This window comes from Salmo salar, chromosome ssa07 (genome assembly GCF_905237065.1).
Source record: "Salmo salar chromosome ssa07, Ssal_v3.1, whole genome shotgun sequence".
NCBI lineage: Eukaryota > Metazoa > Chordata > Actinopteri > Salmoniformes > Salmonidae > Salmo > Salmo salar.
In genome coordinates, this window is record NC_059448.1 from 22,999,062 (window position 1) to 23,013,658 (window position 14,597).

Genomic DNA, 14,597 nt, shown 5'->3' on the forward strand with positions numbered 1-14,597 from the left:
AAGTAAAAGTGCAATATGTGCCATGTAAAAAAGCTAACGTTTAAGTTCCTTGCTCAGAACATGAGAACATATGAAAGCTGGTGGTTCCTTTTAACATGAGTCTTCAATATTCCCAAGTAAGGAGTTTTAGGTTGTAGTTATTATAGGAATTATGGCGCGTCAAATATTTCTCTCTATACCATTTGTATTTCATATACCTTTGACTATTGTATGTTTTTATAGGCACTATAGTATTGCCAGCCTAATCTCGGGAGTTGATAGGCTTGAAGTCATAAACAGCGCTGTGCTTCAAGCGTTGCTAAGAGCTGCTGGCAAAAGCAGGAAAGTGCTGTTTGAATGAATGCTTACGAGCCTGCTGCTGCCTACCATCGCTCAGTCAGACTGCTCTATCAAATATCAAATCATAGATTTAATTATAATATAATAAACACACAGCAATACGAGCCTCAGGTCATTAATATGGTCAAACCTGGAAACTATCATTTTGAAAACAAAACGTTAATTCTTTCAGTGAAATACGGAACCGTTCCGTATTTTATCGAACGGGTGGCAACCCTAAGTGTAAATATTGCTGTTACATTGCACAACCTTCAATGTTATGTCATAATTATGTACAATTCTGCCAAATTAATTACGGTCTTTGTTAGGAAGAAATGGTCTTCACACAGTTCGCAACGAGCCAGGTGGCCCAAACTGCTGCATATACTCTGACTCTGCTTGCACTGAACGCAAGAGAAGTGACACAATTTCCCACGTTAATATTGCCTGCTAACATGAATTTCTTTTAACTAAATATGCAGGGTTAAAAAAATATACTTCTGTGTATTGATTTTATGAAAGGCATTGATGTTTATGGTTAGGTACAATTGTGCTTTTTTCGCAAATGTGCTTTTGTTAAATCAGCACCTGTTTGGTGAAGCTGAATTAGGCTGTGATTTGATGATATATTAACAGGCACCGCTTTGATTATATGCAACGCAGGACAAGCTAGTTAACTACACATGGTTGATGATATTACTAGGTTAACTAGTGATTATGTGAAGATTGATTGTTTTTTATAAGATCAGTTTAATGCTAGCTAGCAACTTACCTTGGCTCCTTGCAGCCACAAGGTCATTTTGATGCTGCACTCACGTAACAGGTGGTCAGCCTGCCACGCAGTCTCCTCGTGGATTGCAATGTAACCGTCCATAATCGCTGTCCAAAAAGGCTGACTACCGATTGTTATGAAAACTTGAAATCGGCCATGCCGATTAATCGATCGACCTCTAGTGATGACGTCTGTGTGTGCCCTGCCCTGTCTCAGTGCATAGCATATTGTATTAGTTTTGATCTCCTACCGTCCTGTCTCCACTTAGCTATCAAAGGAAGTAGCAGGGCTGACCATGAACAACTTCCCTCTGCAGGTAAGACCTTTCTCTCTGCTACGACTGGGCACAGTGGATACAAATCTAAAACATGTCCTTGATTCCTCACGTCCTCTCACCTCTTTCTCAAAACGTATTGGAGACGAGGTGGGACCAAGGAGAGAGGATGTAAGGAATCAAGGAAAGACTCCCAGTGTGTCTTTCCCCTTTGCACCTCATTGGATTCCTCTTATCCAGGACTCCATGCGGGGCGTGAACCCCAGCGCACTGCAGTCTATGTTCCAGGCAGCCCACATGGCTAAGGGAGGGATGTACGACCCCCAGGGGGGCATGAAGAAGAAGAAACAGCCCGTGATGCTGCAGTCTGACCCCAGCATCCTAGGTAAGACACGTCCTCCTCAACTCATTCACACTTATGACTTATTGCACACTTGTTACAAACGTATCACTTCACAATGTATCACCGGAGTATGATCTGTGACCACCCAGCTCCGGAGAACTCTGCAAACCTCCCTAGTGGATGTTCTCTTTGGCTACTCATAGATCTTGGTCATAACTGATTGAGTTGCTCGATGCCTTCTCTAAATTGCTCTCCTCCCGCATCCACCTGTGCCTCCTCCTTTTCTCTTTCTCTCCCCCATTTCTTTCTTTCGTTCTCCCCCCTCCTCTCCAGGCTACTCGTTCCACAACGCGGGCGAGCGCCTGAGCCTAAATGAGATGGAGATGGTGGAGGATTACTGATCCAGATCTGATCAGCAGCGGCAATAGCTACTACCTGAGGCCTTCTGTCTACTAATCAGACAAACCTGATGACGAATGTGCACTGCTAGGGGATGATGGGAGGGGGGGGGGAGCTCGTATGGGGACAGGGAGGAGAGGATTGTTTCACTGCCCCCCCCCCAAAAAAAAGAGCAGGGCTCCTCTCCTTAAATCGTTCACTTGAGTAGGGAGCAGGATGGGTGGATGAGGTGAAAGGGGGAGTGATGGGTATCCCTTGGCACTTGTAAGACTAAGCACCTTAAACTGAACTAATGCACTTTATTATTAAGTTTGAATCATTTTTTTTATGAATACAGAATCGGGGTGTGTGTGTGTGTGTGTGTTGAATCTACACACAATGCCGTATGTATACACGTGAAAATCTGAACTGGAAGGGTGAGGTGTATGGTTGGTGGGATAGGCTCACTTGGAGGGGGAACTCAAAGTTAGAGGGGACCTTTATTTTGAAACCTTATCAGAAAAACCAATCCTTTCTTTAAAGACAAACACTGTTGTTTTTTTTGTTTTTTTAAGACAATACATTTATATAAAAAGTAAAGCTATTACAAAAAAATGGATACAAAGAAAACTTGACGATTTGCACTTGTGTTAAAAAAGAAAGATAAAAGAAAAAAAAAATGAGGTTAGGTATAGAGATTAATATTGTGTGTGTGAGGGCCACTGTGTATCAGAAACATACTAGTCTGCACAATGTATATATATTTTTCCCATTGCTTACCAAGATGTATGTCATTTGGTTCAAATTAGATGATTTTTTTTATTTTTCTTTCATGAGTAGAACGTCTGTCCTCTTGTACAGAGGGACTTTCTTTGTATACTTGTGGGTGAGACCGAGAGAGAGAGAGAGCGAGAGAGAGGGCAATCCCACAACACATCCTTTCTCTCATCAGCTCGTCATCCCCAGACAGACGTAGTAGAAATACATACATTTGTAGAGGAGGATTATGGCTTTATGTTGTTGACCACCACTTGTTAATTAAAAAAAAAGAATGGGTGATTTGGAGTATGGGCTATACCCCTCCCCTGCTATCGTCTCTCAGCCACAGTCTTTGAGCCTCTGTGAGGTTTCAAACAGACAGTGGTAAGGATATTGTGTGTGTGTGTGTGTGTGTGTGTGTGTGTGCGCCTGTTTCTTTACTAATCATAGGAAAGAAGTGATCCCTACAGGTACTCATCTCTGTGTGTGTATATGCATGCACATTTTTGCCTTAGAACTCTGAAAGAGGGAATGTTCAATGGCCATTGAGACATTAACTACTTTGAGTGTACTGTTATGTTATGTTAAAGGAGAATTTAACTATTTTTAGTGACCTAATCTTTATTTTTGATGTAAATGGCATGTTATAGAAAGGGTCCAGACGGCATATATATATTTTTTTTTGCTATTTCATTTGGTTTTGAGAAACTTACCCAGAAGCGATCGACTTCCTGAGCCTCATTCTGGAGTTCCAGGGCATCCAAAAATATGAAAAACATGAGAGCTTTGCTGTTTGTAAAAGGGTGTTTTTGGAGCCTTTTTCATGTTTTTTGGGTGCCCCGGAACTCCAGGCTCAAGAGGTCAATCCCTGCCGGGGTACATTTTTCAAAACCAAGTGAAATTGCAAAAAGAAGGGTCTGTAAACCTTGTATAACATGCCATTTACATCCAAAATAAAGATGAAGTTCTTAATGAAATTCTCTTAAGCGCTCTGCACAGTCAATGTGCATGTCAGTCATGTATCCTAATATTTCTAGTATAGCCTGGGGATGATGATGATTCTTCTTTGGAAGGTTAGTCCGGTTTAGCTTTCCTGGGACGTGATCACGTTGACTTGTCGGCTTTCTTTAACTTGTGTGTGAAAGGTGTTGAGTTTCAGATTCTGCTCAAAACAATTGGCATCAAACTGTCTGTACAGGATTGTGCACAACATGTTAGCATATTCGTGTTACTTATTGTTGTTGCTATTGATAATGATGCTGGTGACATTTCTTTTTTTTTATGAATATAAATGATCATTTATATATGAAATATATATATATATATATATATATATATATACACACACAAAGAAGAAAAAAAATATTTGGACTAAGATTATGATGAGCACTTGGGGCTGCTTTTTTTTTTTCTTTGTTTTTGTTTCATTACCGCCATGTGAAGTGCGTTTTGTTATTTCTTAAGAAAACATTGAATGTATTTCCCCCCCCCCCCAAAAAAGACAAAACGTGATGATATAATTTCAACAACAACAAAAAAACTCAGATTGAAGAGGTCTTTCCCCTTTTCTTTTTTACTCAGAGGAAGAACTCGGGATGGCTACAGTTGATCCCACTGCCTCTGCAATCCTGTTCTTACAAAAACAATATTACTATGAGAAATAAAATAGACTATTTTCTATTCCTTACTGGATTTTTGGTTGTTTACAAAACAGATTTCTGTGGGTGCATTTTTTATTTTTTTTTGTGTGTGTAGGGGTGGGGTTTTGCTAGTGTGCTTCTGCAATATGGACATTCATTGGCGTACATTGTTTTTGGCGGGAGGAGGAGTGACATCACAGTGTGACGGACAAGATCCTTGCCCTTTGACCCTTTAGTGGGCACGGCTCTTTGGAACTGACTGATCCTCAAGGAGCGCAGGAGAAAGAAATCAACAACAAAGTTGGTCTGTTTTTTTGGTTTTGGGAGAGTTCATTATTAGTGTGTCTTCTGGTTCCATTTAGTTACTTTTTTGTTGTTGATCTGCCTATCTTAACTAGACAAGGACTGAAAGGAGTATAAAGCTTAATCAAAAAGCAGAGCACAGCAGAGGTGTTTTTGGTACTTCGACCACGCATAAAGGAAACAACAATATCATCGCTTTAATAGGAGAAAAAATGCCCTGGAGTGAAATTGTGGAGTTTCATTATTTATTTTTTATCCACCAACGTAAAAGAGACAGATGGACAAACCTTTGAGGGGTGGATGAGAATAGAGGACATTTGAAGATTTTGTAAAACTGTACATACATGATGTTGACCTCAAATCTACCATTGCATTTGATTGGACTGTGTCGGCAGCATTTCTTACTTTTTATCATTATACTTTTTTTTAAGGGGGCTCAGGGTGTGCAGTGGGAGTGTATTAACCCTGCAATGAGGGGAAATTAAAGGGTACCAGTACTGATCCCTGGGGGACACCCCTCAACACTCACACCCTACCCAGACACTCACTATGCACTTTCAAACTGTGAGGTTCCATTACACTTGGGACGGGAACACAGAAATATTATAGTACAAAGGGAGGGTTGGAAAATGTAACTTTTTTTTTTAGTTAATACCGTCTCACTGAAAACAAGAGATTCAAACCGAAACGAAAGACTTAGGAACGCACCTTCCTCTTCCTGTACATAACCATATTTTTGTATTACCTTTTTTAGAAAATCACTTGGACAAAACTACAAGGCTTGATATAAAAACAAACCGATTTAAAGAAATTCATGACCGATTTACAGAGTGAATGTTCTTCAAGGAAACATGTCGCTTTTTTTTCTTTCTTTTTTTAAATACTGAGGTAAATTAACTACCTGGAAGTTCCCTTGACTTTGCCAGTGGCCCTGTCTATCATCAGGGATGGCGAAAGAAAGGACTTAACATGGATGGAGCTGCAGACTGCAGGGACTCCCAAGACTGATTGGTGAACGTCTGTCATCAAAATGGACTCCTCTGCAGAGCCCAGCACAGGGTGTTTGAACAACAGACACCAACCAATGGAGAAGGCAGGGGAGAGACGAAACATACAGATGGATGTACCGGGAGACCTTCTGCCCAGATGCCCCCCGCCTTCTGCTACCTAGCCACTGCCTGGAGATCAACTACAAGGTGACTGCAAGAAGAGAACCATCATATAGGTAAGGGTTTATTTATACAACGGGTGGGTCTAATACCGAATGCTGATTTGGTTAAAACCGCATTCCAGCCGGTGTCTAGTCCACAAGTTATCACCGGCTAAATCTGATGTTAAAATGCCTTTTTACTCTGTTCCATCTGACTGCGCAATCCACTGTCATCAGCCCAGCCAAGCAATTTATAAACTTGATCTCCACTATAAAAATCATCTCCCATTTCTTTTAAACTAGCATTTGGTTTTCAACAGCAGAGATTTGTATAAACATTGCTGTCTGTCTCTCTGACATTTGCAACACTGTTTCAATATTCAAATTTGATCTCCAGCTGTCCCATAGTAATGAATGTGTCGGGATGAGACGGACAGCTTTTCTCAGCCAGTCAATCATGAATCAGCTGGCATAATTTGGATATATATAAAGACATGTCAAAGGAAAACAGGTAAAACGAAATGCAGCTAGTTTGCAGTCTTTTCAGCTTCAGTTTGAAGTGATTGTGTTAGCTGTGTTGTTGGCTCTGAACTAAAGTGTCCTGACGAGAGCATATTTTCTATGCCAGGCGAAATCGCTCATTAGCTCATTTGTTATAGATATATCCAAATGTCACTAGAAAACAGCTACTTTGCTGTTACTCTGGCTGCACTGTTTGATGTGCCTGAAAAATTAGCTGTAGTTGGCTGGCTAGCAAGCAAGGGATAAGAACATACAACAGGTTCATGTCTCTGGCAATTTAATTGATAGAACGAATGACCAGCCAGCTTTGGTAGCAAACTTAGATCTGTGTCGGGACTGTATCTCGTGGAAGGATGAACTAGTATGAATACATTTATCAAAATAACGTTTTTCATAAACATAGAGTACCAGTCAGAAGTTTGGACACCTACTCCTTTGACTTTTTTCTACATTGTAGAATAGTGAAGACAACAAAACTATGAAATAACACATATGGAAACATGTACCGGTAGAATCCAAAAAAGTGTTCAACAAATCAGTATATATTTGAGATTCTTCAAAGTAGCCACCCTTTGCCTTGATGACAGCTTTGCACACTCTTGGCATTCTCTCAACCAGCTTCATGAGGTAGTCACCTGGAATGCATTTCAATTGACAGGTGTGCCTTGTTTAAAAGTACATTTGTGGAATTTCTTTCCTTAATGCATTTCAGCCAATCATTTTACATTTGACATTTTTTTACATTTTTAGTCATTTAGCAGACGCTCTTATCCAGAGCGACTTACAGTAGTGAATGCATATATTTCATTTTCATTTCATACATTTTTTTTTCTTCTTCGTACTTGGCCCCCCGTGGGAATCGAACCCACAACCCTGGCGTTGCAAACACCATGCTCTACCAACTGAGCTATGGGGAATCAGTTGTGTTGTGACAAGGTAGGGGTGGTATACAGAAGATAGCCCTATTTGGTAAAAGACCAAGTCCATATTATGGCAAGAACAGCTCAAATAAGCAAAGAGAGATGACAGTCCATCGTTACTTTAAGACATGAAGGTCAGTCAATCCAGAAAATGTAAAGAACTTTGAAAGTTTCTTCAGGTGCAGTTGCAAAAACCATCAAGCGCTACGATGAAACTGGCTCTCATGAGGACCCAACACAGGAAAAGAAGACCCATAGTTACCTCTGATGCAGAGGAAAAGTTCATTAGTTACCAGCCTCAAAAATAGACAATTAACTGCTCCTCAGATTTCAGCCCAAATAAATGCTTCACAGAATTCAAGTAACAGACACATCTCAACATCAACTGTTCAGAGGAGACTGCTTGAATCAGGCCTTCATGGTCAAATTGCTGCAAAGAAACCACCACTTAAGGACACCACCACTTAAGGACACCAATAATAAGAAGAGACTTGCTTAGGCCAAGAAACATGAGCAATGGACATTAGACCAGTGGAAATCTGTCCTTTGGTCTGATGAGTCCAAATTTGAGATTTTTGGTTCCAACCACTATGTCTGTGAGACGCAGAGTAGGTGAAGGGATGATCTCCGCATGTGTGGTTCCCACCGTGATGCATGGAGGTGATGGTGCTTTGCTGGTGACAATCAGTGCTTTATTTAGAATTCAAGGCACACTTAACCAGCATGGCTACTGCAGTGATATGCCATCCCATATGGTTTGTGCTTAGTGGGACTATAATTTGTTTTTCAACAGAATAATGACCCAAAACATACCTTCAGGTTGTGTAAGGACTATTTCACCAAGGAGAGTGATGGTGCTGCATCAGATGACCTGGCCTCCACAATCACCTGACCTAACCCAATTGAGATGGTTTGGGATGAGTTGCACCGCAGAGTGAAGGAAAAGCAGCTAACAAGTGCTCAGCATATGTGGGGACTCCTTCAAGACTGTTGGAAAAGCATTCCAGGTAACTACCTCATGAAGCTGGTTGAGAGAATGCCAAGAGTGTACAAAGCTGTCAAGACAAAGGGTGGCTACTTTTGAACAACACTTTGTTTGGTTATTACATGATTCCATATGTGTCATTTCATAGTTTGTCTTCTATTATTCTACAATGTAGAAAATATTTTAAAAAAAAGAATGAGTAGGTGTCCAAACTTTTGATTGGTACTGTATGTCAATCAGTATTTGAATATGTTGGTAACCCGTTATATAAAAGTGCCCTCAAAGCCGGCGTTTGGAGGATATAGTAGCAGTTTGCCGGCCCTCAACGCACACCCGTGCCAATATATCCTCCCAAACATCGGCTTCTCTGGCATTATCACTTAACTATTTCATGTTTATACTTTTTCTTCCTTAGTGAATCTATGGACTGTGTAATGTTGGTAGCTATGTTGTCCTTATCGCAGTTCGGTTTTCAGTATTGTCTAATGGAGATCTTCTTTCTCTCTTTCCACAGGATTCTCACTGTTCCTAGCTGCCCTCTGTTGGAAAGGAGATGGAGCCCCCTGGTGGTAAAAGTGCCAAGCAGAAACCACAGCAGCCGAAGAAGCAGAGGAACTTGAACAGTGGACTACACACAAACTTAGAGCTTTACTCATGTGTATAGTACATGTAGCTGGATTCTGGTAAAAGAATTGCAAGCACACATTCTCAAAAAGACTTGCTCTTTTCTAGAACCACATTCACACACACACAACTAAAAGAGCCTGCCATTACACCAGCGTTTCCCAAACTCGGTCCTGGGGACCCCAAGGGGTGCACTACACAGCTGATTCAAATACTAATCATCAAGCGCTGGTTATTTGAATCAGTTGTGTAGTGCCAGGGCATAAAGAAAAACGTCCACCCCTTGGGGTCCCCAGGACTGAGTTTGGGAAACGCTGCATTAGACATTCATGCAAGCATACACACACACACACACACACACACACACAAGCGGAAAGGCTCAATACTACACACTTGAGTTCAAACTGCTATGTAAATAACGTGAATTAATTTTTTCTTCGTCTAATTGTTTTTCTTTTCTCTCTGTTCAACATGCCTTAACTGTACAGATCTGCCTTGTATGGCAAACTCTAAATATTCAATAAACAGTAAGAGAACATAAGGACTATAGCATTTGAAGGGGAGGGGGGGAGGTCAATGTTCTACTTACTGGACAGGACTGTCTTATTGGCTAACAATACTGTTGTATGTTACGTTATTTCTGTCCAGCATATATCGCACGTTAGCATGAAAGTAGAACTGTAGAAAACCCCTTACGACGATGATGATGATGGTTTGCCTTTTTTCAAAGCAAGAGTGTTTCTTTTCAGATATCCAGTTTTAAATGCCTATACATGTAGTTGGTGCAGGGTGAGGAATGAAGTCTGAAGCATAGTGTGGAGCTGAGCTGACTTGGAAGGGTATGTTAAAGGCCTAGTGCACAACAACAACAAAAAAACGTTTTTATATATATATATATATATATATATAGTATATTTCCACACTGAGGTTTGAATAATACTGTGAAAATGATAATGCCCTCTTAGTTTAAAAGCTATTTGAAAAGACTGCCTATTTTGGTGGGATGGCGTTTTGGCCTGCATGGTGACATAGACCAATAGGAAAAAGCGTTCCAAACCACTCTGCCAATAACAGCTAGTTTAGTTTTTCCCTCCCCACTCAGACCACTCCCAGACCTTCCAAGCAAAATTCTTGCTTGATAAATTGGTCTTTGCTAAAAAGCTGTTTTTGTTTCTTTTTGACCATTTTAAATAAATCAATCCCAGTAAGGTAATTAAACTGTTTCCCAGAAATGATTTGATATTTAGATAAAAATGTCTGCATTAGACTTCTTAAATCTGTCCTCTCTCTCACACACACACACACACACACACACACACACACACACACACACACACACAGCCCCACTACATATTACTATTTACCCCATCACTAGTAATGTTTTGACACAATGATTCACATTATGAGACTTGATTTGAAAGATGTTCAACTGTTTTATCTTGGTGCTTACCACACCTTAAAATGTAGGATATATTTATTCTTGGCGTTCTCGGAGTAGCCTAAATTGTCCCTAAACATTTGACTACTGACCATTTGTAATGACTTATGTCCCTGTATATTAGAAGCGTCTACAGTAGCTAATGTTATTGAATGGCTGTATACAACTCAAGGTTTACTCAACAGATTGAGTGGCTATGATACTTGTTACTATATGTATGCCATTATGCAGTTGATAATGGATTTGTCTCTCTTCTACTGAAGGTGCTTGGAACAGTTCTGAAACTTGTTAGTTTGTTTTTCTATGGAGAAACCCAATACTTCCCCTGTCAGTTAGGTTGAATGGATTAATTATTTCTGGTTGGTCCGACAAACAAGTATTAACTTACATTGTAGGATATGACTGTGGTTCAGGTTTTTCCATATATGTTAGCTTTGGCTTTCTCCCCAGCTAGCACATTTGGTTCCTTGGAAGTTGTGGGAACGTAGTGTTTTTTGTTTCACATTGGTTGTGGGAAGAAGCCATACCTTTTCTGAGAACATCAGTGAGAACTTTGCCTGTTCTGGGAATGTTTATTTTTAGGTTGCAGGGAGGTTCTTACAACATTTTACTCTGGTTCCTTTGAAGTTTCCCTCTGAGGTTTTATTAACACAGAACGGAAATTCTGAGGTTTTTTGAATAACTTCCAATAAGAAACAATGTTTCAAGAACACTGCTAGCTTATCTGGGGTTAACTTTTTAAACTCCAAGCACAGATCGGACACATTCATGCAAACATAAAAAAAAATGTGACACTGCATCTGTGAGATTCGAACCTATAATCTTCTGGAATTAGTCTACTGCGCTATCAGGATGGAGCTAGCGTGCCATGTTTTTTTAACACATACAAATCTGTTCATTTTAGTCTATTCAAAGGAAACAAGCACTCCTCAAGATCAGGTGTGGCCACCGCACCCGAACACACTTGAGTGTTTTGGTGATGCTGAGAACAGAATGTATATGTTCTGAAATAACGTTCTCTGAACGTTAGTTTTTATAGGAAGTTTTAAACATTCTCGGAACAATGAGAACATGACTTTAAATAGAACCACGAGGAAACGTTATGCTGAAGTACTGAAATTCCCACACAAGAACGTTGTTTAACGTTCTCTGAACTATGAGAACATTCCCAATGTCAAACCAGTTGGAGAATGTTCCTAAAACATTACCAAAACTGAACTTAAATGTAACCATTTTTGAACTTGTAGGAAACATCCTGTTAAAAGTAATGAAATGCCAAGATTATTTTTTTTTGTCGAGTTACTTAAAAGTGCTGAGAATGTTCCAAAGCCAAGCAACTATCCTGCTCCATTCCCAGAAAGTTGTGGGAAGGTCATATGCAAAATCAACACGACCACACTCACCAAAATCTAATAAACATATGGTTCTCAGAAAGAAAGTTATGTTTTAGCTGGGTTGGTTTTGAATACACTCTCTTTTCAGTCAGTTTGGATCAGTTGATGTATTGGTTAGTGCAGATTTGGGGAATATCTAAAATGTCACTGAAGTACTTTGTGAATACTGAGAGAGCAGGGTATTGTCATTTTGAATTCCATCGATCAGATAAGGATGCCAGTGGCATGCTGGTTTGCAGTGAGCTGTGTTTTAAAATGTAGCCATCAATTATTCTCTGAATTAGTATAGTCTGTTGAATGACTGGTGGTTATCATATGTTAGTCTGTGAAGTCTCCAGCTGTTGACATTTTTCAGATTTTCTGTTAATCCTCGAAGTTCAAAAGTTATTGATGTTTTGGCATTGTGATGCCCCTGGGGGAGATTGCCATACCTTTGATATGATCAATTGACCGTTTTATCAAATTATATATTTTCCCTTTTTTCACCCAGTCAGCTCAATTCCATCACTTAAACTTTTTGAATGAGTTTAGTAACAAATGCATTCAGAAAAAGAACAACCTAAAGAATTGTAAATAGTTTGGGTTTTGTTTGTTTGAAGAGAACCAAAAGTGATTAAATAAAATGGATTTAATGATGGGTATGACTATGAATGTTCTGTTTTTCCCTATTCTTACCATCAATTGTGTCATTCCTTTTACTCAGACAAACGTATGAAATGGAACATACATAAGCAATATTTGTAAGCATCAATATGATGGTCGGACTATTTTTTTTATCCACATTAGGCAACACACCTTGAAAGGCAGTGACTCACAATGGTCACTCAGAGAATGAGTGGCCAAAAGGCAGTTTCAGCATGGACAGCGCCATTGAGGGGTTCCACCATTTTAATGTAGTCAACTGGGTGGAACTTCCAACTTTACTGTCTGATCCCTCTTGATGACCCTGTTGGAATCATGTCCAACCAGGTCAGCAGGAGGGTTCAGCAAATTGTGAAGAAATTCACTACTTCAAAATGGAGATTGCCTCAATGCGCTCAGACGCCATAATGGGAACGCTTTCTCTATCATTCTCTGTGGTCACCACAAAACCGCTCAAACACACCCCTTATGTGGAACACCAGAAACAAATTTGCCTCAAGGGGAGAATCTCAATTCGTTTTGTTCGCCGCCTCTCCACTTTGAAATAGGTCAGAAGTAATGGAGGAGCGGAGGCGAGTAGAGGAAAAAAGCTGAAACTCAAATCACCCCCTTCTCCTTAGCCCTCCATTTGCGTGTTCACTCTCACCTCCGCCATTTGCACAAGTGTCCCAAAGCTGAGGAACTGAAAATGATCATCTAGATTGATCCAAGGTCACTTAGGGTCTTAACTTACTGTTGAGTTAGAATAGTAGAATACACAAGGTGTAAGTTTTGAAATTTGGTTGTGCATCAGCAGTCCTCTCAATTAGCCATGTCAGCAAAAAAATATGTTTTATTGGTAAGTTTAGTCTAGCCAGTTATGTCAACTTATAGTAATCATAGTCGAATACCGACCAGACATGCAGTGCCCGGGGGCCATCACCTCCAGCAGGCCCCCATTGATTTTGTTAGGTCACTCAGATAAAATTACATGGCATAAGCCATGTCAGAATTGCTGGAAATTAGCTTTAAAACTGCAAAAATGTATCTCTGCCCATGGAAAAATGTAGAATTGCATAAAATGTGTTGCAACAACACAAAATCTCCATGGCAAAATGTAGACCTACAGCAAACTTGCTTTAAAAGCTGCAATACACCCCATGGGGGAAAAAATGTAGAATTGCAGGAAATTTACTTTAAAACGTACAATTCTCTCCACCATCAAGAGGGTAAACAATTTTGCCCGCTTGGCCCCCCCCCCCCTCAACCAAATCTTGCTTAGGGCCTCCAAAAGGATAGAGTCAGCCCTGGGTGTAGCAGTTAATTAGAGCCTCTGATAGCCATTTCGAACCAAGCAGGCTCCAGAGTGAAGTGCTATCCCAACACGCACTAAGATATGTTTGGAGTTTGCCTAATTATAGGAAATGTGTGTTTGTTTGTGTTGGATTTCATTGCTTGACTCAAAACATATGAAATACCTCCCAAATTATACGTTTAACTGTTAAAGAGTATTTCTAGTAAATTGTTCATTTGAATTTCATGTGCATTTTATTATTAAAATATGGAACATAAATCGCATCATTCAAGTCACTAGTGTGTCCCGAAGTGGATGGGTTTATTGATCCCCTTGCCACTCGATGGAAGTCATTCTTGGAGTTTCGTCAGCAACACGTGACAACAGAGGGCCCTCCGTACGAGTAGGTAGGGGCAAGGGGCTGGTTTGGGATTCACAGAAATGCGCTTATGAAAATGAGACTACCCTTCGCGCTACAGGGGTAGAATCCCAAATGAAATGTGTACAATGATCAAAACAAAATTTTGCTGGATGTGCAAGACATTTTATGGATGAAAGGATAAGTAGTGTATCGTTTTAAAATGGGTGCACGTTTTTCATCCTTTGAGAAAACGGCTGATTCAAAGGGGGTGTGGCATATTCTGGAAGAACGCCGCGCTAGCTGCTGAAAGGGTATTTATGGGAAGATCTCAAATGGCATACTCCTTGCATCCTTGTCTCCTTCTCAAAACCCATTGGAGGAGAAGGTAATTGGAGCGGGACCCCTGGCTTTCTCATCTAATGGGTTCTGGATGACACTTCTCCGTCCGTCTACTAACAAATGACCACTTATCGGTTTCCGGTTCACGGAGAGGAGGACAGG

General features: G+C 40.3%; 1 protein-coding gene across 10 annotated transcripts in view; it reads left to right on the forward strand.

The window, feature by feature from the left end:
• Positions 1-10,206, forward strand: part of LOC106608817 (GRB10-interacting GYF protein 1) — a 45,668-nt gene extending 35,462 nt beyond the window's left edge. For 9 of the 10 annotated variants that reach the window (XM_014206983.2, XM_045721740.1, XM_045721739.1 and 6 more), the window contains 4 exons: positions 1,359-1,406; positions 1,605-1,749; positions 2,041-6,012; positions 8,879-10,206. In XM_014206983.2, coding sequence (XP_014062458.2) covers positions 1,359-1,406; positions 1,605-1,749; positions 2,041-2,108 — 261 coding nt within the window. In that variant the 3' untranslated portion in view covers positions 2,109-6,012; positions 8,879-10,206. Of the gene's footprint in view, positions 1-1,358; positions 1,407-1,604; positions 1,750-2,040; positions 6,013-8,198; positions 8,387-8,878 lie in introns of all 10 variants that reach the window. The other variant, XM_045721737.1, reaches the window with a different exon arrangement.
• Positions 10,207-14,597: the final 4,391 nt, after the last annotated feature.